Source organism: Zingiber officinale, chromosome 1B (assembly GCF_018446385.1).
Source record: "Zingiber officinale cultivar Zhangliang chromosome 1B, Zo_v1.1, whole genome shotgun sequence".
Taxonomy (NCBI): Eukaryota; Viridiplantae; Streptophyta; class Magnoliopsida; order Zingiberales; family Zingiberaceae; genus Zingiber; species Zingiber officinale.
Window position 1 is genome coordinate 148,926,922 of NC_055986.1, and position 24,596 is coordinate 148,951,517.

At 37.3% G+C, this 24,596-nt stretch overlaps 1 protein-coding gene across 1 annotated transcript; it reads right to left on the minus strand.

The window, feature by feature from the left end:
• Nucleotides 1–17,659: 17,659 nt before the first annotated feature.
• Nucleotides 17,660–19,282, minus strand: LOC122009103 (zinc finger protein ZAT5-like). Its single transcript, XM_042565155.1, has one exon. It carries the CDS (start codon nt 18,590–18,592, stop codon nt 17,810–17,812), a length of 783 nt encoding a protein of 260 aa, XP_042421089.1. The 5' UTR covers nt 18,593–19,282; the 3' UTR covers nt 17,660–17,809.
• Between the last annotated feature and the right edge of the window lie 5,314 nt (nt 19,283–24,596).

Sequence of the window (24,596 nt, forward strand, 5' to 3'; positions counted from 1 at the left end):
TAGGGGTGTTACACGGATTCTAGGTGGAAGTCCTGAGGTCGCAGACACCAGGCAAAAGACTAGACGGGTCGGGAATCGGATGTCCAGCTGAAAAGTCCTAAAGTCTCGGATGCTGAGCAAAAGTCGAAACCATTTGGAGGACTGGTCTGACAAAAGGTAAATTCTCTTGAGAGGAATAGGTGATGACGTATTCCCCATTGAGGGAGCAATAGGTACCAATTCGACCTAGGATTTCCAAGAAATCTGAAAGCCAGAATCAGACAGTTTGGAGATTGTCAAACACTTCTATAATTCATATTCTATTGTGCTAACTTTATTTTGCAGGGTATGTTTGGTATTTTGAACTGTATCTTGCAGGGAGTGAAAAGCATATTTCAACCTCGGATGAACAATGTTCAAGGCGCCTCCAGGGCGGTTGGAGGTGCTTCAGGTGGCTTGGCAAAAGGCCCATGCAGAGAGGCGCGGAGGTGCCTTCAAAGTGCCGCAAGGCGCCTTGGATACCAGATGGCAAGCGCCTTCCATGAGCTTGAAGGCGCCTTCGAACGAATGAAGTTGCATAAAGTGGAGCTTATCGGTACCGTGGATTGGGGACAGAAATCTAAGCGGGAGGCGCCTTCAATGGGGTTGAAGGCGCCTTCAACAACCCATAAAAGGCTGGTTCGAGCAGAGCGCTGAAAATACCTCATTCTCACAATCCTTCACTTGTGCACTGCTTCAAGAACGATCCTATACGACTCTGCGATGGGACTCCGATGACTGAAAGCGTGACTTTTCGGATCCTTAAGTTGTCGGCATATTTTACTTAATGCAAAGTTGTAATTCAATATACTTGTAATATTTGAACTGATAGTGAATTGCCTAACGAAAGCGATCGACAATCGCAGGCCTTGGAGTAGGAGTCGTCAAAGGCTCCAAACTAAGTAAACCAGAAGTGTTAACATTTGTTTGCTTTTTTCCTTTCTTTCATTTCCACTATGTTATTCTCTGTTTTCTGAAAAGTTTGAAAAAGTCGTGAGCGTTATTCACTCTACTCTAGCGCATCTCGATCCTATAATTGGTATCAGAGAGGGGCCGCTCTAAATCAGTACAACTACCATTCAAGCATTTTCCATCGCTTTTCCGTCCATTTTTTAAATAAATTCTTATGTTTTTTTATATTTTAAAAATTTTGCTATAAGTCAGGATTGGTCTAATAACCTCTCCTGATAAATTTGTCGATTCGTCGAATTTATTCTAGAAATTGATGCAATACCATTCGAGCCGATTTATTACCTTATTTTCCTATTGCACTACTAATCCAAGATTGAGTCTTGGAGCAAGTTTTATCATTTTTGTCTTTGTAAGAGTTTTTTTCTAAATGACCCACCAAGAAGGGTACAACACTACACGACCACCACTATTTTCTGGCGAGGATTTCGGCTACTGGAAGAGCCGAATGGAGTATCACCTCAAAACACAAGTCGAAATGTGGATTATCATCCAAACCGGTTTCGCGCTTCCACTCGACGGCACTGGAAAACCAGAATTGTGCGAAAAATGGGACTCAAGTCTAATGAAGAAGATTGAGGCTAATGCCAAAGCAACCCAAACCCTCCAATGTGGATTAACCAAAGAAGAGTTAAACCGGATCGACCCCTTCAACAACACCAAGGAGTTATGACAAAAGCTAATCGAGCTACACGAGGGCACCTCCGACACTAAGGTAAGTAAGAGAGATTTAATTCTTAATAAATTGTATAACATCAAAATGCAAGATGGCGAATCGGCAAGTCCACTACATGCCCAAATTCAAGATCTACTCAACGTCCTCCACACGATCGGACAGAAAATGGAAAACCGCGACATTATCAGGTACGCACTTAATGTCTTTCCAAAGAATACTTTGTGGGCATCCATGGTAGAAGCTTATAAAGTATTTAAGGATTTCTCATTAATTAAATTAGATGAGCTATTTTTAGAATTTGAACTTTATGAAATACTAATGCACTGCTGGTAAAGAAAGGTAGTGCTTTGGTTGCAGGTACAAGCAAAACATGGGAACTAAAAATCAAGCGTGGAACTGAACCATAACCCAAGATGAATTAGACTCAGAAGACGACAATGAGATCACTGCCGAGCTCGTCAACCTTGTACGAAAATTGTACAAGAAAAAGAAGGGCTTTACAAAATGCAAGATCAAAAAGGTGATTCAGTCAAAGACAATGCAACCAAGCCCAAACTTGAAAATGAAGTTTGAAGTCACCTGCTACGACTGCAACAAGAAGGGACACATCAAGGCGAACTGTCTAAAGTAGAAGGAAGCGAAGAAGCAACGAAAAAAGAAGGCACTACAAGCAACGTGGGATGAATCATCATCGGAAGACTCCGAAGATCTTGAACAGACAAGCTTCCTCACACTTCCGACCCGAGAGCAAGTAGTCGAATCCGAGTCCGAGATAGAATCGAAAGCTGAGTCCTAGCAAAACCACGGATCCGCATCCGGTTCAGAAGGTTCCCAAACTAATGTAAGTATTTCTTTAATTAAATCGCATAACTTAATTTCCTACTTGTCGAGAAAGTTAGCTAAGTTCAACCTCAGGGTCCAGTCACTCCAAGAGGAGGTTAAATCCCTCAAGGAAGTAACTAACCCAAGCTCCTTGACTGAATCTGTTCAAGCTGAAACTTCAACTCAAGTCCAACAACTTGAGGAAGAATATTCTAACTTGAAAAGACAAGTTAAGGAACTTAGGGACTCATTGGAACGATTCACTTTAGGTTCCAAGAACATTGACATAATTCTTGGGAAACAAAGGGTTGTATACAACCGATCCGGACTTGGTTATAAAGCCAAATATAAATTTAAATCCTACCTATCTCTTGTTAATCAAACAAATAGAAAAGTAGTCCAAGCATGAGTCCCCAAGTCCAACCTAATTAATCAAGTTAGACTTGATCAATATTGGATCCCTAAGGATTAAATTCATTACCTTGATACCTTATCGAGACTATGATCCAGGGAAAACTAATAGAAAGACCATCCTTATAAATTTATTTGATGTTTGATTTACTTCTTTTCTTATACTTGACTAGATTAGGATAGATAAGGACTTAGACTTGATCGACATTTTTCTAATTAGACTAAGGATTCTTAGAATGAAAATTAAATATTTAATTTCTTTAAAAGACTTTATCTAGAAGTGATTGTTATTCTAATATCCAAGAAGGTCTAGTGTCTCACCACAGTCTGGAAGTTAATTATTGAAATAAATATTTAATTAACTAACTTTTAAACTTTAGTTTAACTCAAATATAAATCAATCTTTAGATTTTAATCTAAATTAAAGATTAAAATAATCAACTCATAAAACTCAAAAAGTTCCCTGATTGATAATCTAGAAAAGGGTGAGTTAGATTTAGATTAAATTAGTAAAACTAAATTAAAACCTAAATCAAATTAAATTAAAACTAATCAAATCAAATTAAAATAAACCTAAATCAAATAAAATATTTTTTTTTAAAAAGTAATCAAATTAAATTAAATTAAAACTAATCAAATCAAATCAAACCTAAATTAAACTAATCAAATCAAATTCAAATCAAATCAAACCCAAATTAAACCTAAATCAAATCAAAACTAAATCAAACCCAAATTAAAACTAAATCAAATCAAACCCAAATTAAACCTAAATCAAATCAAACTAAAATTAAATTCAATTAACCATCTCACGATCACCTATAGCTATAACATGATTGACAACTTAGACATGGTGAGATAGAAAATTAAGGAGTTGAATTCAATCAATCTATCTTATAATCCATCAAAACTGGATCCAAATCAAATTCTTTATGTATATGAATATAATGATGTGGACCAATGGATGTTGGATAGTGAATGCTCCAAATACATGACTAGAGACCGATTGAAGTTCACCAAGCTAAACCTCAAGAATTTAGGGTCAGTTGCATTTGGCAACCACGGAAAACTTAAGGCAATCGGAACAGGAAATATCGAACTAAGTTCCGATTTTATTATTCAAAAAGTTCTATTAGTTGATAAGTTCAATTTTAACTTACTTAGCATAATCAACTGTGTGACTCTGTATACCTAGTAACATTTTCCAACCTTGAATGTTTAGTCAAAAATATTGAAAATCCTAAAATTACAGTTAAGAGAATTAGGAAAAATAATATATTTACACAATTGACCTACTAATGTCTTAACTAAAGTATCTTTTGACACAATAAGAGGAAACAAAATTATGGTACAGAAGACTGGGTCACACTCATATTAGACTCATTTCAAAAATAAGTTAAAATGGTTTAGTTAGAGATCTACCTAAATTAAAAAATTTAGAAAATACAATTTGTAATGCTTGTTAACAAGGTAAATAAACTAAGTCAACCTATAAACTAACAAACCTAAATCGAGCCAACTCAATACTTGACCTCCTACACTTAGACTTATTTGATTCACATATTGTTTAGTAATAATTGACGATTACTCAAGATTTACTTGGGCAAAATTCCTAAAAAACTAAGGATGAAACCTTTGAAATCTTTAATAATTTTTACAAATTAATAGAAAATGAAAAAGATATAAAAATTAAAAGACTGAGAAGTGATCATGGGGGAAATTTGAAAATCATAAGTTTATCAAATTTTATCAAACTAATGGATATAATCTTGAATTTTCATGTTCTAGAACTCCTCAACAAAATGGTATAGTAGAACGAAAAAAATAGAACATTACAAGAAGCTGCTAAAATCATGCTGAATGAATATAATCTAAGTAACTAATTTTAGGCAGAAGTAGTAAACACAACATGTTATATTTAAAATAAAATATTAATTAATTAATTTTACAATAAAACCTCCTATGAAATATATTATAATAAAATTCCTAACTTAAATTATTTAAAGGTATTTGGATGTAAAGTCCATATACTAAACACTAAAAATTATTTTGGTAAATTTATATCAAAATCAACAACAGAATTTTTTTTAGAGTACTCAACAACCAGTAGGGTATAGAGTTTATAATAAAAATATCCTAAAAGTTGATGAAACAATCAATGTAATTTTTTATGAAAAAAATAATTTACCTAACTCAATCAATGAAAATATTAATGAAACATATAAGATGATGAAGATAATGAAGTTAGACCTAAATCAAGTGAATCATAAGAACCAAGTGTTAACCCTGAAATAAGACCACCTAGGATAAGAATCAACCACCCACCTGACTAAATTTTAGGTGACACAATCCTAGGAGTTCGAACTAGATCATCTTATAGAAACCTGAGCCAAATAGCCCTTATCTCCAAAATTGAACCCAAAACTATAGAAGAAGCTCTACCTGACCCAGATTGGATAATTACAATGTAAGAAGAACTAGCCCAAATAGCTCTTATCTCCAAAATTGAACTCAAAACTATAGAAAAAGTCTTACCTGACCCAGATTGGATAATTGCAATGCAAGAAGAACTAGCCCAATTTGAGAGAAACTAAGTCTGGGAACTAATACCTAAACTCACAAATAAATCCATAATTGATACTAAGTAGGTATTTAGAAATAAACTAGATGATAAAGGTGAAATAGTTAGAAATAAAGCTAGACTAGTGGAGAAGGGGTTTATCCAAGTAGAATGGTTAGATTATAATGAAACCTATGTACCAATAGCCAGACTTGAATCCATCAGGATGTTACTAGCCTATGCAACACATAAAGAATTCAAGTTATACCAAATGGATATCAAGTCTGTATTCCTCAATGGATTCATCAAAGAAGAAGTTTATGTTAATCAACTCCTAGGATTTAAGGATTTAGACCACCCAAACCATGTCCTTAGTTTAAAAAAAGATTTATATGAACTAAAACAAGTACTTAGGGTCTGGTATGAATAACTATCAAAATATCTAACATCTAAGGGATTTAAGTAAGGTTAAATAGATAAAACTTTATTTGTTAAAGCCTTAGAAAAAGATATTTTTATAATTAAAATTTATATAGATGATATAATTTTTGGCTCAACCGACACTAAATTTTCAAAAGAATTCACTAAATTAATGAAAAATAAATTTAAAATGAGCCTAGTATGAGAACTTAATTTTTTTTCTTAGGTTTACAAATAAAACAAACAAAAAGAAGGAATTTATGTTTTTCAAATAAAATATGCTAAACAATTAATTAAAAAATTTGGAATGGAAAATTCCAAAAACATAAATACTCCTATGACAACTAGTGTTAAAATTGACTTTGATTTAGAAGGAAAATCAGTAGACTTAAAATATTATAGAAGTGTAGTAGGAAGTCTACTATACCTAACTGTAAGTCGACCTAATATTTTATTTGCAATAGGTATGTGTGCTAGGTACTAGTCATATGCAAAAGAATCACACTTAACTAATGTAAAAAAGAATACCTAGATACATTAAAGAAACCCTAAGTGTAGAATTTTAGTTCCCTAGAACTATCACATTTGACTTAGTTGAGTACTCTGACTCGGACTATACTAGGTGAAAACTAGATAGAAAGAGTATAAGTAGAAGCTGCAAATTTCTAGGTCAGTGCCTAATAAGTTGGTCCAATAGAAAGTAATATATTATGTTACTTTTGTTGGTGTAGGAAGCATCCGACGATTGAACCTATATTTTGATTATGTAAAAGGGTTCAAGTTAAGTTGTGTTGTTATCTAATGTGCTTGAATAAGTTTGCAGGAAAGTCCTAACTGTGGTTAGGCAGGTGGAAAATTCTAAGGGGCGGTAACCTTAGGTCCTAGGGGGTGGTAACCCTAGGTGGTGGGAAACTCTAAGGGGCGGTAACCTTAGGTCCTAGGGGGTGATAACCCTAGGTGAAGGAAAACTCTAAGGGGCGGTAACCTTAGGTCCTAGGGGGTGGTAACCCTAGGTGGTGAAAATCCTAAGGGGGGGTAACCTTAGGTCCTAGGGGGAGGTAACCCTAGGTGGCGAAAAACCCTAGGGGGTGGTAACCCTAGGTCATAGGGGATGGTAACCCTAGGCGAAAAGTCCAGTCGGTCTGGAGGACCGGACTGACATCAGGTATGTTCTCCTGAGTGGAGTAGGTGAGGACGCGTTCCTCGGAAGAGGGAACAGTAGACATCGGTTCGACCTAGGGTTTCCAGTCGAAAATCTGAAGTCAGAACCGGACAGTCCGGAGACTGTCAAATACTTCTTCTGTTGGATTTGTATGTGTGCTAACTTTGTCTTTCAGGGTATGTAGGTGTGTTGTGGACTAACATATTTTGCAGGAACTAAAGTGCACATCTTGCCTCGGATGAACATTACCCGAGGCGCCCTCAATGGAGCTTGGAGGCACTTCGAGTGCAAAGATGGGCTGGCTGCGCAACCGGCTTGGAGGCACCCTCGAGGATAGCTGAGGCGCCCTGGACGCTGGCTTGAAGGCACCTCAGTGGTTGATGGAGGCGTCTCCAGGCGGATAAACAACAGCGACGCGAAGGCTTATCGCAGCGGTTAACTCGGGATAGAATTTTGGTTTGAGGCGCCTCCATGGGGCATTGGAGTCGCCCTTAACGGCCTATAAAAGGTTGTCTCGAGCATCACTTCATATCACCTGAAAAGCCATCTGTCTTCAACAAACTGCTAACGAGACGTTCCAGCCAAGCTACGACAAGCCACCGACGACCCGGAGCTTCAGTTTTAAGATTTCTTGTTATCGGTATAAGTTTTCAATACTGTTAAATTGAAATACTCTTGTACACTTTTGCGCTATATAGTTGTTGCCCACCGAAAACGATCAACGATCGTGGGCCTTGGAGTAGGAGGCGCCCAAGGCTCCGAACCAAGTAAACACTTGGGTCTTTCTGTGTGTGATTATTTTTACTTTATTGTTCCGTTGCTTATTCTTCGATACGTTTTAAATCGATTGTGAAAGCCACGAGCGCTATTTACCCCCCCCTCTAGCGCGATCTCGATCCAACAGCTTTATCTACTACTGAAGCAAAGTAAATAGCCATGGGAGAATGCGCATCTCAACTATTATGGATGATACACATTTTAAAAGATTACCAATTAGAATATAAAAATATAAAAATATCAATTGATAACATAAGCTCCATCAATTTAACTAAAAATCTAATCTATTACTCAAGGACTAAATACATAGAGGTTAAACATCACTTTATAAGGGATCATGTCGTTAAGGGTGATGTTGTACTTGACTATGTTGAGTCCAAGTCAAACCTAGCTGATATTTTCATAAAATTGTTACCTGAACTCGAGTTCAACTTAGAAGACAGTTAGACATATGCTTAGTGGAATATATTCAAAATATTTTTTAAATTCTATTTTTTTTTCAAAAAGTTATGATTTTTTCAAAAATACTTTTTAAAATCATCTTGATTTTAAAATTTTAGGATAAAATGTTTTTGTTTTCTTCAAAACTCCCAATTTTACTAGTGCTTTCAAAGATTGGACTTAACCTAGGTACGTCTTTCCCTCTAGAAAGCATGTACCCATAGGTTTAAGCCAGAGTATCTCACAATCACACAAGAAATACCTTGCTTGTGTATGAAAAAAATACTTAGAATTGTGTGAGATGCATATGATATTGCTTGAACTTCAAAATGCTTATGTCTGTACATCAACATAAGCCTGGACTATAAATACCAATTCAAATTGATTAAGTTGAGTAATTCTTTTTAGTCAAAACTAACTGGATCTAATACTTAACTTGACTAACCAAGTGACCTCTACTACCTTATGGTAAATAGCTAGTAACTAAAAGTTAGATATTTATTCTAAGGAAAGTAGATGAATATTTTAAAGTTTTCTTTTATAAATTCTTTTTTACTTTACATGCTTGGATGCTAGTATAAGAAATATGAACTTTCTCCTCAAACTTAAAAGCTTTCACTTAAAATTTTGGCATAAAGGGGGAGATTAAAATTTTTTCTAACTCTAAGAATGTTTTTGATATATGTCAAAGAGGGAGGAATAATAGAAGTTAAGTTAACTAAAAACTAAACTAAGTTTTTTCTTTTCAAAGTATTTTTAACTAAGCTTCTTTTAAATCTATGTACTTAACTAAGTTTTTTTATCAAAATCTTTTAAGCTAATTAAGTACTTAAAGTTTTTATAGAAAACTTTTTAAAGTTAGTTAAGTACTTTAAGTTTTTATCAAATCTTTTTAAGATAAGTACTTAACTAAGTTTTTATAAATCCTTTTACAGCTAATTAAGTACTCAAACTAAGTTTTTATCAAAAAATTTTTAAACTAAGTACTTAAAGTGTTTATAAAAATCTTTTTAAAGATAAGTACTTAAGTAAAATTTTTATCAAAATCTTTTGAAAGTTAAATACTTAACTAAATTTATAAAAGAAATCTTTTTCAAAAGCTCGGTACTTAACAATGGTTCTTAAAAATCTAAGAATGGAGCTAAGTTTTTATATTAAAGAAAAAGCTAAGAAAACTTAGTTTTTGAAAAAGTTTCTATCTACTTGTAAGGATACTTACTTAGCTTTACTTGTTATTGATCTGGTTTTTGCTTGTTTGAACTTACCTTTGAATTGTGTTGCCATAATTAAAAAGGGGGAGATTGTTTGTGCAGAAAGCACCAGATGATCATACCTAAGTTTTGATTATGACAAAGATTTCAAAGTTAAGTTGTCTTGTTGTCTAACAAGTTGAACTAAGTGTGCAGGAAAGTCCTAAATGATCTTAGGCAAAAGAAAGTCCTAGCTATGGTTAGGCAATGAAGTCCTAGTCTAGGGGACTGGGCGAAGTTTTAGCAGGTCAAGGATGTCAGGTGAAATCCTAGGGTCATAGATTATAGGTGGAAGTCCTGGGGGTTGCAGACACCAAGAAGAAGACTGGACGGGTTGGGGATCGAATGTCCAACAAAAAAGTCCTGAAGTCTCAGATGTTGAGCAAAAGTCTAGACAGTTTAGAGGACCAGTCTGGCAAAAGGTAAATTCTCCTGAGAGGAGTAGGTGAGGATGTGTTCCCGTTGAGAGAACAATATGTATCGGTTCGACCTAGGTGAAAGTCAGAATCGGATAGTTTGGAGACTGTTAAACACTTCTATGATTCATATTCTATTAGCTAACTTTGTTTTACAGGGTATATTTGGTATTTTAGACTAATGCATCTTGCAGGGAGTGAAAAACACATTTCAACCTCGGATGAATAGTGTTTAAGGCGCCTTCGGGGTAGTTGAAAGTGCCTCGGGTGGCTTGGCCAAAGGCTCGCACGGAGAGGCGCGAAGGTTCCTTCAAAGCGCCTGAAGGTGCCTTGGATACCAGATGGAAGGCGCCTTCGAACGGATGAAGTTCGCATAAAGTGGAGCTTATCAGTACTACAGATTTGGGGATAGAAATCTGAGTGAGAGGCGCCTTCAACCTCAGAAATCTGAGTGAGAGGCGCCTTCAATGAGGTTGAAGGCGCCTTCAACAACCCATAAAAGGCTGGTTCGAGCAGAGGGTTGAAAATAACTCATTCTCACAATCCTTCACTTGTGCACTGCTTTAAGGACGATCCTATGACTCTGCGACGCGACTCCGACGATCAAAAGCGCGACTTTCAGGATCCTTAGGTTGTCGGTATATTTTACTTAATGCGAAGTTGTAATTCAATATACTTGTAATATTCGAGTTGATAGTGGATTACCCAACAAAAGTGATCGATAATCGTGAGCCTTGGAGTAGGAGTCATCAAAGGCACCGAACTAAGTAAATCAAAAGTGTTAATATTTGTTTATTTTTTCCTTTCTTTCATTTCTGCTGCGTTATTCTCTGTTTTCCGAAAGTGTAAAAAAGCCGCAAGCGCTATTCAACCCCCTCTAGCGTATCTTGATCCTACACTTCTTTTTATTTAATTATCATCCCAGAAGCTTCGCACATCCCTTCTTCTTCTTATTCCTTCCCTTCTTCTTCCAGCAGCATTCCATCTCTCCTTTTCTTCTTTCAATTTCCAGCATCCAGTAGCAGTTCTCCTCTTTCTGTCCTTCCAGAAGTATCAGGCAGACATCAACCTTTTCTTCTAGCCCACAATAGCACTTACTCTCTCCTTTGTCTATCGCTGAAAAAAAGGGGGATTCGCCGTTACCGCCGGACAATAAGGTTCCAGTGCCGAATATTTTTTTCAGTCGTCGAAAATTCTTCCAGCAAGGTCTATTACTATCAAGGAATGAGTTATTTATTTTCGATGTCAGATACTCAATGACATCAAGGTGGCCAAAAGTAAAGTTCAGACCGATGTCAAATTTACTGCATCCTTAGTCATACTGGCATTTATTGTTCTAGAAAATTTGATTGGTCTTATAGTCGAAGAAGATGTCAAATTTGTCTGAGTTGGATATATTGGTATTCCATGCCCTAAAATATTTGGTTCAAATTTTACTGGTGGTCCTACAACATTAGGACAACCAACTATTTCACAAGGAGAACCTGCATCTTCAAATCGATCATCACCTTCTTAGCAATCTACAACTTAGTTATATCATTCTAGAGCATTCTCACTTTATATCTTTCCTAATATAGTTTCATTGACTCCTAAGAACCGAGGATAACACTCGGATTTTGGAGCAATTCATCATGTTATACCGAAGTATGATATTCTCATAAAAGCTTCAGTTTATCATGGACCTGACATGGCACAAATAGGTAAAGGCTCAGGTTTGTAAATTACTCACCTTGGAAACACATCTTTTCATTCATGTGGTCGAACTTTTCGTATGCGCAACACTTTTCATGTTCCTTCTATCATTAAAAATTTACTTTCTATGTGTCAATTTGCTCATGATAATAATGTGTTCTTTGAATTTCATCCTCATCATTGTCTTGTGAAGGATCCCACAACAGGAATTACTCTACTCCGAGGAAACATTAAAGATGACCTCTATCATCTTCAACCCACCTATATTAATGCTTTTGTTGGAGAACACACAAATAAATTCTCTTGGCATGCACGTCTTGGTCATCCATCTCTATATCTTGTTCAGAATATCATTAATCAGTATGATTATCAATTTCTTTAGCATCCTCATCTCATTTATGTGAAGTTTTCATGAAAGCAAAATCTCATAAATGACCTTTTGTATCTTCTACTCGCACTTTTAGTTTTTCTTTAGAAATTATTCACTCTGATGTGTAGGGTCCTGCTCTTATTCTATCTAATCAAGGTTTTTTTATTATGTTATTTTTATTGATAATTTTAGCAAGTTTACTAGGATTTTTCCTATGAAAATAAAGTCCAATCTCTTTGATATTTTTTATCATTTTCAAAAGCATGTTGAGCACTATTTTGATCATAAAATACTCTCTCTTCATTCTAATTGGGGAGGAGAGTATCAAACCCTTCATCATCATCTTACCTCCTCAGACATCCTTTATCGAGTCTCTTGTCCCCACACCAATCCATCATCCTAAAATTTAACTTGAACTGAAGCATGATTAAGAAGGGCTAAAGCAATTTCAATTATATGATGATGTTTCCTCTTAGCGGATCCATTTTGTTCAGGACAAGAGACTAGATGGATGTCGTATGTCCTATCTCCACATCAATCATTGAAGGAGGTTTTAATGCTTCTTCGTCTCCATTAATAGCTGACCCCCAGATCTACCGAGTATTATTAGTGTCCTATAATATGTCACCATTACATGACCTGACATTACTTTCGCAGTTAATCATGTCTGCCAATTTATGCATTCTCCCACCGAGTACCATTGGGAATGTCTTATGAGAATTCTTCGTTATCTTAAAGGTATGATTTTACATGGTCTTCTTTTATATCATCAGTCCTCACTAGAGTTGAATGCCTATAGTGATGCAGATTGGGTTGGATCTCCTAAAGACAGACGAAATCTTATTTCTTAGCTCTTAAAGAAGCAACCTATAGTCTCTCGCTCTAGTACTGAAGCTGAATACAAAGCTATCGTCAATGCAACATCTGAAATTATTTGGCTACAATCTTTTCTTTCAGAATTGCATTTTTCTCCATCCGTTACATCCAAAATCTAGTGTGATAATATAGAAGCAACTTATCTTGCAGCAGATTCATTCTTTCATGCTCGTACCAAGCACATGAATATTGATTTTCATTTTGTTCGCGAACGTGTGACGACTCGACAACTTTTGATTTCTTACGTCTCTACAGAAGATTAAATTGTTAATATATTCACCAAGCCATTATCTAGACAACGTTTTACCAAGTTAGCAATCAAATTCAATGTTCGGGTACTCCCGTTGAGTTTGTCAGGGGGTAATGACAACAAAGAAAGTAGTTATGAAAAATAATCTCGTATTGATTTCAATCAAATGAGATTTATTACTATGATAAAAGATTGACAACAAAAGATAATATTAGATTGATAGTAAAAGATAATATTTCTAAATTTATTATATTTACTATTATTATTATTATTATTATTATTATTATTATTATTATGTCATATTTAATATTTTCATTATTTTAAAAAAAATTATATAAATAAGTCTTGATTTCAATAATAATATCATCCGAAATAATTACTCTCTATTTTTCTTTATTTCTATCCCACCATTGTTTGCCTACGCTGCAGCTGTTTCTGTTTGACTGACTGCTGATACTTGAAGGAAGTCCAACATGCATACTCGTGAACATTTCAATGCAAATTCAGCTTTCATATGGACTTTCATAAAGAAAATATATAACGCTCAGTGAACTTAATCAAACATCGGCTTGTTTACCTTTGGCAATCCTCTTTGGTTAAGGTCAAGCTGGCCTTTTGCCGGCCAAATAATTAATCTAACAGCGTGCATTTCACGTGAATCCCAACCATTGGAAGCTCTGAGGCCAAAGCACAGCTGAGAGGTTGCATGAGGTCAGCGTTTGCCAATTCCATCCGAGTCAGTCAAAATTGTTTTAACGCACGGGTCAACCATTGCAGTTGTCGTTTGAAGTTCGCAACTGTGCCTTGCCATGGAAGCGTCGCGCAGGGGAAAGTTGTCGACACAAATGAAACTTAAAATTTCCTCATTCACATTGATCAAACTCTTCCAGCTGCTTGCCTGTACTAAACGTGTAGTTAACTCTTGCCACATTCCTTGCTTAAGTGGTTTCTTTTGATCTCACCTCATCAACTTCCAATGCCCACTTCCGTCTGTTTTCAGTAATTTAATTACCGTCTATTTCATGTGATATTTGTCAGTGTATTCAAAGAAAATTAGGTAATTATCTAAAAAGAATCCTTTTATATTTAATGACCTGTTGAGGTTTTATTTCTCAAAAAATGATAATTTTTTTTAAAAAAAATTGGTTAAGTGCCATAAACAATGAAAAAAAGGATCATCTTATGGTTATTTAAAATTCATGATATATTGTCTAGAAATCTATAGAGTATGTGTTTGACACTTGATTTTTGGTCAAAATTTGATTGGCCAAAATAAAAAACAGAAATAACAATAGTGGTGAATCATATGTTTATTTAGTATATGATTTCCAAAAATTATATATGATTTGACACTTTGTCATATATAGTAAATTAAATTTTAAAGATAAATATATAAGGAAGAAACTGAGACCGGTAAAATAGGTATAATTTTCATATAAGATATAATCCATTTTTATCATTGATATTTTAAAAATAAAATAAAAACTCTATTTTTAGGTATATATTTTTTTTAACAAAATAGAATTTATTTTGCAGTTATCTGCATTATTTTGTTCGTGGGTCGATTAGGTTGGGTGTATGTTAGATCTGATACGAGTTAAAGGAGATGAATAGCTTTGATCATTTTGATGATATTGCACAATGAAAAATTTAAAGTGAAACCAACAAAACAAAGCAAAATGCACTACCTTTCAAGATGACTACGTTCAAGACCTACTCCTAATGACTACCACCACATACTTCTCATTCTCGGATGCCTTCTGGAGGCAAAGAGGCTTTTATATCATTTTCATAGCAAATACAAATAATAATACAAATATAAATGAAAATGAAAATAACTTTACAAGTGATATCTTACCTTTAGATGCTTTTTCATTATTTTGAATTGTCTCTTAATAATTGGAAATGCAGCAACACTTAGTCTTCAAACTTTAAAAAAATTGATTCCTTTGATTTTCCTCAAAAACCTCTTTTATAACCTATTGCTCATGTTGATTTCTACTTATCAATCAATTTCTATCTTTCACCAATCGATTTTTTCACTGTAATTCAACTGTTGACACTACAATGACTCTTTCCACACTGTTTGACCACTATCAATCGATTATTGAGACACAACAATCGGTTGCTAGCCACAAGTCGAATTGGCTAATCGATTTGGAAGTGTTCTATTCGTTTGAAGTGATTTAAGAATTGATTGCTTTCACCCAACAATTGATTGGTAGCATCACACGTGCAATCCAACCCAAGCTTGAGTAGGTCGTCATTGACTACCGTGTCCTGATCTTGAGTGGGTTGAGATCGCAGTCAACTATCAATGCCCGACTGGGTCATGACTAACTACCATGTCCAGACCTTGAGTGGTTTGAGGCTGACTGTCATGTACCAAGCCCAAGTGGGTCATTGCCGACTATTGTGTCCCAAGCCTAAGTGGGTCCCATCCGACTACCATGTCCTGACTCTAAGTCCCGAGATTGGATGGGTTCTTGAGTGGCAACTCGATCAAACATTGACTCCTGAGTCTGAGTGAGGTCCCGAGATCTAACTCGGCTGAACATCAACTCTCGAGCTCGAGTGGGTTCCCAAGTTCTAACTCAACGAACACCTTACCTTAGCATCCCAAGCACCCTGAATCCATTTTAGTTTGCTCGAACCTCCCGATCCCAAATTCGGGGTTTAGGGTTTGCCAATAGATTGCTAGTATCTTGCAAGCAATTGCTAGTCCTATTTAAGCCTTTGCAAGGCCAAATTCTCATCTTATTTGGTATTTGGTCAACCTCAATCTACTAGGGCATTTTTTTTACCTAGCATCCTGTACACTTTAACTTGTCAAGATTTTTGTTGCCCAACAGTAGGTCAATCATAATTTGTTGGAATTTCACACACTTAGCATCTAATCACCCTTGACCTGCCAAAACTTCCCTTTTGTCATGCCAAACATCTAATCTTCCTTCGCCTATTTGGACTTTTGCATGCACCTAACATTCAGTTTTTCATGACCTATTAAGACTTTTCATACTCGTCTAACATCCCGTTATTCCTGACCTAAAAGACTTTCATCCACATGTCAAGTGTCTGATTTTCTATGATTTACTTGGTCTTCATCCATCTCATGTCAAGTGGCTGGTCAACCTTGATCGACTTGGACTTCGCATCTTGTGCTAACTCCCTGTTGGACTTTTGATCGCCAAATGCTTAGACAACCGTGACCCAATTGGACTTTTCATATCTCGTCAAGTATCCGATTAATCTTTCCCTATTTGACGTTTCACTCGACCAACAAACATATTGATCAAACATCAAAATTCTAACTCGAGTCAACTCAAATTTATTCAACCTGATCGATTTTGACCAGAGGTCGATTGTACCAATACATGCGAGGCGTGTTGGGCTTTTAGTGGATTTTGATTAGGTTGGGGGAGGGGGCAACAAGTTAACCTTTTTGTTCTGTTGATTCAATCAAGCATGGTGATTCAAGCGAGATAAATAGTTTAGTTGAGGTAGGTGGGTGTAAGCTATTGGACAAGTTAGATAGTTCAAGTGTTTTAGTTCAACTTGTTAAGGACTTCTAATTGGTTGGTCCTGAAAAGTTAGTAAATCTAAATGAATTGGTTGGTCAATTGGGGGTTTAATATATATTTTTTTACTTGGTTGGTCAAGCAAGTTGTGCTTGTGGGAGTTAGCAATTGGTCGAGTAAGTTGGGCAAATTGTGGAGCTAAGTAAACTACCCAAGGGGATATACTGTCAGACGAGTAACATGTAAGTTAGTCAGGCTTGGCAAGTTAGGCTGCTTAATAGTGTAGGCTTAGGCTGGCAAGTTAGTTCATGCGGATAGTTTAAATCAGATATTCCTGTCAATCAGTGAGCTCATATATGATGTTAAATGACTTGAGGATGAGAATAAATAGCTGGTGGATGAGGGTGGATTTCACAAAGGGCTCCATTGATAAGGATGGCGAGTTGGCACATAGATTCAATGGAAAAAAGTTATTCTCCTAAAACACTTCACATATTTTCCATCAATCAAAAACTGAAAAAACATTCTTTTATAAAACAAACAAGTGAGACAAATGAGTCTAACATCGTCTGGAAGTAGTGGTTCAGGTGGCAACAAATCAAGGGACGATACAAATGGCAGCTTCTCATACTGAACATCCAGTTCCAGGGTTAGGTGAGTTAAAGGAGATAAGCATGGGTCTGGACATATGCTCAGTTGCAGGCCTTGCATACATTTCTAGTACAAGTGTGTGCTGGATTTCTTGACAGGGAGGGTTACCTATCTATCTACTTCCTTTTCCTCAACTCTGCTTTTATTCCATTGGCATTTAATATGAGGGGGAGGTTAGATTGGTTACAGAACAAATCAAACTCATGGGGAGAGAACCTGATCCATAACTTTCCTTGGTGGTGGTGGAGAAGCCAAAGCAATCAAAGACTAAGAAAGCCAAGTTAACTCGGTCATCCCAAACTTCCTGCTACCGGACAATTCTTGCAAGCATATCTCACCTCGAGTACAAGAACAAGAATTTGGCACCATGAAATGTTCAATCGCATTCTCAATTTGTGTTGAAACATATATTTTTTTTTAAAAAAAAAACATGAAAGAATGTAAAGAATCACTTGTGTTATGTGGGTATGCATAATTCACAAGGTTCCTGTAAATTTAACAAGAGAAATGGCTGCATGACAAGTGCTGCTTGCTTAGTAATGACAGTCCACCAGGGACGAGGCCGAGAAGACAAGCGGTCGCCGGCTTTCGAAGGGGAAAGCCGTCGTTGATGACTTTGCCGTCTCGGCCTCGCAGTCGTCTTCTGCCGGCGCGGGGAGATTGAGATCTAGGGAGAAGACGTTCCTGTCTTTTTTTATTTCCTTCGGATCTGCCGGCGCAGTCAGCGGGCGGTGCCGCCGCATGTGGCCGCCGAGAGCCTGTCCTGATGAGAACTCCGCTCTACATATGGAGCACTCGTGCACTCTCGGCTTGTTGTTCCCGGTTCCGTCGTCGTTGCTCGATGTCGTCGCGACCGGCCTCGCCGTCATAGAACCGGCAGTCATCTGGAAAACCTCTGTCTGTGCGGCGCCAGGGATATTGGCTCGGTCGAGGAGGACCGCCGTCTTGGGTTTCTTGTGGCTGGTGCGGTGGCCTCCGAGAGCTTGGAAGGAGGGGAAACACTTGTTGCACGTCTTGCACTTGTAGGCCTCGGCTCTGCTGCCCTTGGCATCGATCGTGGCTTCCTTAGGCTCGTCGGAAATCTGCACCGCACGTCCCTGAGCGAGAAGGATGAGGCAATTGGCCATGTCCTCATCCTCCTCCGTGACGGCCGTGCTGCTGGAAAGCTCCGCCGACGAGATGGACGAGGCAGGGCCGACGGCGGTGGCGGGCGGCCTCTGCCGCTTCGTCCTCTTGCGCTTGACGAGCGGCGAGGCGAGGAACTGATCGCTCCCGCTGCTGCTGTTGTGATCGACTACATCTTCTACACAGTCCATGTGGCTCCGTCAACTCTTCTTCTGCTTTGCAGTGGGTAAGGAACAGAGGAAGGGAAGTGAGGTATAAATAGTGAAAAGAGAAGGCGAGTCAAAAGCGGCCTAAAAATTCATCTCCCAAGAATGGTAACTGCGAATGCTTCAGTTTTTCCAAGGTCACAATTGGACAGATTCAAACTTAAAATAAAGGCAGAAGAGAAACGCTAGCCGGGAGGAGAGAGCAAAGAATAGTTTACAATTGGAGAAGGTTGGAGTGCATGGTTGAAACTCCCTCCGGAAGCAGAGTGCAGTTGACACTTCGCTTTACGGGGAGCGCGAGGAGGCATTAAACTACGCGTGGAGTGGCTCAGCGGCATGCCATAGTGGACCACAACCAAGGCACCAAGGAAGGAGAGATATTATAGATTATTAGATGGGAGCGATCGAGCAACTGGGCGAGGAGATTCGCCTCTGCTGCCTTTGAAGCAAAGCCATTCCTTTCAGTTCGGGCAAGGATTTCTGTGGACGGGATAGCGAGTGCAGTCCTGGAGGCTGAAGCCACAGTTGGCTGCTCCGCCGGCCACTTGTTTCTAAAGCTTCCCCGATTATTGTCATCCATGGCTTTTCTCCTAAATTTGTCGTTGCAGTCTTTCTTTGAGGATTCAGTTGACCTTCTCAAACTAGAACTACCTGGAGGTGCAAAGAGCGAATATGATGAGTGGGTATCGGTATCGAGAGGTAAAAACCCCTAAAAATATGCATAATGTATATTGGGTATGTAGAAGTCAACGCTTGAGTTAGGGGCATCATCTTGGCGTCACGAAGTTGGCTTATAATAAGTTGGTTGTGTAAGGCACGAAAGTGAGGAGTGGAGCTTCTCACTCTTCTCCTTTCTTTTGGAGGTAGCGGAGCAAGTAAGGCATATAAGTTGGTAGGCACATTGACTTCATCTCCTTGCTTCTAACACATTATTGGTGGGGTTGATAGATTAATGAGCGTGATGAGGTTCCGTGGATTGGACTCGAGTTTGATATACAACTATACAAGGAATGCTTAAGTCAGCTAGTGAAAAGTAATTGATCTTTAAATGAATCAAAAACTTTGGAAAGGCATTGTTTAATATACTCTTTTAGTTATTGAAAAAAAAAATCTCATTTGCAAACCTTGAGAAAGTGCAATGGTTAAACATCAATTGCCGTGTTGATCCACTAGGTTGGAACTGCGAGTAGACCTATGCTCGCATTCTCTCCTTGCACATCTAATGGCCTTAAACGTTTATAAATGCTCCTAAGAACATATTTCCTTGACAACTCCCCCACCAAGTCTTTATTTGATTTTAATAAGGTGTGTGATTCATGTGAATGGGACCGCTATAATTTTTTTTTTTTTTTTGAAGAAAAGTAAATCGTATTATATATCAAGTGAGGGTATACATATTATACGCCCCAAAATGAAAAATAAAAAACGAAAAACGTGCATGTGAATCTTGAGAACTTCCTCCCTATGTTAGAGATATCACTCATCGACGCCTATTACAAACTTGCCATATTAGAAAAATCATACAACGCATTGCTAAGTATAGAGCCTTATTCAACTGGCCATTGGCTTGGTAGCTTCGGAGGAAGACCTTCATTATTCATTTGGAGGTGCTCATTTCGAGTCAGGTGTAGCCAAGTCTTCACTTTATCCCAAAGAACTTTGTTGATCACACACCCAAAGAAGGTGCAGTCTAGCTAGCATTTCATCAGCGAGTTTGCACAATGGGCAGATTTTGCATGGCTCATACGATAACTTATATATCTTTCGTGCATAGGCAGCCTTGTGCAAAGAGCCACAGTGCGAACTGATGCTTCGACATAAGATATAGGGCTTTCATATAGCCTTCGCCCAAGCTTTGGTCTTTGCTCCGTGGTCGAAAAACTGCCAGGGTGCACCCGAACCCTGCTGGACAACACTAAACCATCAAACTTGCCAAAGTAATAAATCCTCCTTGTGTTAAACCTGTTCGGTCACGTATGATGCCCTTGAGTTGTAGCAACTTCTTGATCAAAGACGAATTTGAGGCCTTGACTTTCCAGTCCCACAAGTCGACATGCTGGAGGTACTAACAGTGCACCCATTTCACTCAAAGTGAGTCCTTTTGCTGCACATTCCACAAGTATTTGCAGAGTAAAGTTGAGTTCTATTCTTGTAAGTCGCGAACTTCGTAACCTCCCTCCTCCTTTGATAAGCATATGGTGGCCCAGGAAATTAGCAGATGTTTGGAGGTTCAAACAAAGGAACGACAAATGACATAGAACTTGTCAATCAAAACACATGGAATCGGAAAAATGGAGAGCCAAAAACATTCAACGCCTTGCAAAATAGTCTTTACCAATTTGAGTTTATCTACAAAAGATAGCGTGTGCTTGGGCCACGATGCGAGCTTACACAATATGACATCCATAAATCACCATAGTTGCTGGCGCGACATTTGTGTAGCAAATGGGATGCTGAGATAATCAAGTGAGGGTAACATTGTTGTAGCAAATGGGATGCTGAGATAATCAACCGTGCAACATCAAATTGGTCAGTATAGTAGATGACGTGTGGAACGTGGTCTGACTTGGGATATTAACACCAATTGAGTATGATTCCATCGCTTAAGGAGACGTCTTGATGTGAAAAATTCATGCACAACGTTGAACAAATTAATCTTCATTATTTCCCATGCGGATTTGAAGAACTTTGAACTGTATTCATCCAGCCCCGATGCCCAATCATTGTCGATACGCATTAGTGTTTTTTTTACATCTTCCAAGGTAACAAAATTGATGAATTTTGTTGATCAGTAGTGGCTAGGACCGACCCAGCTTCGATGGTACTAATGTTTGTAAGATTGAAAAGCACGATAAAAGGAGAGGTGAATATCGCTCGATAAAAATATTTTTTTTTCTTTTATGAAAATAAAAATAGAATTGCAGTGGAAAACTAAAAATAAAAACATGATCAATTATTTGATTCACAGTCTAGTGATTGCTATTTCAAAGCCCACGATCCCTTAGACCATTTCCGAATGGACAATTTACTAAAGCTCTCTTCTTCAAAAGATTTTGGAGGAGGAAACACATACAAGATTTGAGTATAGTAATAAGTCTACTAAACTTCTATTGAATGAAGTGCAATAACAAAACTGAAACAGACAACACAACGATATAGAGAGTAGGCATTTGTCGTCGAAGAGTTTTGCCATATCAACACTTGCACTAATAGAGTAGCAGAGAAGGATTAGATGAATAGATTACTCAACCTCGAACCTTGAACCTTAAGGTTTCTTTTATAAACTTTTCATCTAGTTGACTGAACCTCTTTTCGATCGACCGATCTCCAGAAATTGCCTAGGTTCACGTCTAAGTTCATGATCTGCCCAGATCATATCTTCTATGAAATCCGCCTTATCGGTCGACGCACCCTCTGATCGGTGGACTGAACATCAGAATTTCCTTTGTTGCTCGATCTGATCTTATCAAATCTGTGCTTACCATATGTATTTATTCGACTGATCCAATATTTGGTTAACTGAACTTTTGAGTTTCTTTTTGTTAATTGATTCGATCGTATCTGATTTCCAATTACCAAATATGTTCGGTCAACTGATCCTCATGATTGATCGACTAAACCTTTATTTCCTTCTTTGCTAGATTTAGATATGATTTGTGCCTATCTGCTTAAATAGGTTGACCAAACCACCATGTTCGATCTACCAAACACTTCGGGCAACCAAAGTTTTTATTTTCGATAAAATAGAGTTAGCAAAATAATAATAGTAGTCTTGTAAGACAGAGTTAGAAATAATATGATTATGCAAGAATGAGTATGACATTTAGGATTGTCTGATCTTGACTTAGAAACCTCTATTGGTTTCTTCAGTCAGATCAATGCCTAAGGTGGTCTCAACTCAGACGCATCCTTCTCGCCTTCCATAATTGAAAGGTCTCTCCAAGACTTACTTTACTTACCTTCCAAATATCTAGTCTGACTGATTTATTTGGACTTCTTCTTCTTCTTAGTTTATGATCGACTAGATCCGCTAAGACTTTACTGCCATACCAAATTAGCACAATGGAAAGAAATAGTAAAGTGAAATAGTGTAAAAATTCACTCCCTTAGTATTTTACACTTACTTGGAGTTTACTCTTCCAAGACTTCTCACTATTTAAGGTTCACTTCCTCAGGATGCTCCACTTGCTTGGAGTTTACTTTCAATACTTCTCACCACTTAAGGTTCACGCAATTAGAATTTTCTTCTTGCCAAGCATTCGATCACCTTGGTTTGCTTAAACTTTTCCCTTGTCAGACATCTGGTCACCTTGACCTACCTAGACCTTTACCAAGCATTCGGTCAACTTTGACCTGCTTGGACTTTCTCTTTGCTAGTCATCCAGTCAACCTTGATTTGACTATTGGGCTGCAATGTTTACAAATAAAGTTCCACATTGAAAACACATGGAAAGAATTATGGATTTATAAGGGAAAGATATCTCCATTGTTATGAGGTCTTTTGGGTAGAGCTCAAAAATAAAGCCATGAGGGCTTAGGCCCAAAGTAGATAATATCATACATTGGTAGAGATATTTAAATTCTTTTGGTCTTAACAATTGGTATCAGAGCACGGTTTGCCAAAAGGACTAACCATCGACTGTGCACAAGAGTCATGATCCAATCGAGCCATGTGGGGTGAAATATTGACCTCTAACGAAGGAAGTGGGGGCTCTCATGTCTGGTTCAAGATGACCATACATCAGGTAGAGAAGTCCTAGTTGCAGCTAGTCAAGAAAGACCTAGTAAGTCGTTGGACTGTGAGGCAAGGAAGTCCTAGTTGGTCGGATGGGCCGAGGGGCAAAGAAGTCCTAGTAGGTCGGTTAGACTGAGGGGTAGAAAAGTCTTGGTGTAAAATACAATAATTAAATAATAAGTGTTATGGAAATAACCTTATAGAATTTTTTAGGATTTAAATGGAGTCCATATGATACGTTTAAGGGAATGAATCGATCAGGCTTAGAGAAAGCATGTTTGAAATATCACTAAAGTAGGAGTTGATTTATTGAATCAACCTAAGTATATAAAATAAACCTAGGTTTGATTAAACTCCATCTCTGACTCCTTCTCTGTTGGAGTGTATACTGAAAGTCTAAGCTTTGTAAACATTCATTATGAATAAAGAATCACATTTGGTCAAATTGTCTACATTTTGTAGTTGTTCATTTAATTTATATTGTAGATATCATAGTATGTGGTGTCACATGCAGAAGATGATGTTATCAGTACCTTATAAATTATAAACAGTAGCTCACGACCAAAATGGAAAGGAACAAACCATTAGAAGGTCGTAGTGTAATTAGGTATTAGTTTATCTTGACTATATAATTACACTAGTACACTCAGAGTGTATTGAGTAGGACCATTTGAGGTCGTTTCTTTTATACTGACTTTATAAAGGAACAAAGACCTCGGTTATTATGGAAGTGTGTACTCTTAATCCTAATATAATAACAAGCATATATATTTGATATTTATTTCTTTAATTTATCAATGGGTGAGATTTAGTTCGATGAATCAATAAGCCCGATAAGTTGGGAAATGATATCACTTATAGTGTGTGTTGTTGATTATAGAAGGAAACTGTGTCCTAGAGATACTAGGTTGATAATGTCCCCAAGAGGAGCTCATAAGGATTGTCATGTTAAACCCTGCAGGTGGACTTAGTCCGACATAACGATAAGGTTGAGTGGTACTACTCTTGGACTTAGATATTAATTAAATGAGTTGTCAGTAACTCACTTAATTAGTGGACATTCGATATCTTAAACACAGGGAGACTAACACACTCATAATAAGAAGGAGCCCAAAAATGTAATTTGGGATTGGTGCGGTAGTTCAATAATAGTTCTCTAGTGGAATGAATTATTATTGATAAAATTAAGTTGTGTGTTCAGGGCGAACACGGGATGCTTAATTTTATCGGGAGACCAAAACCAATTCCTCCTCT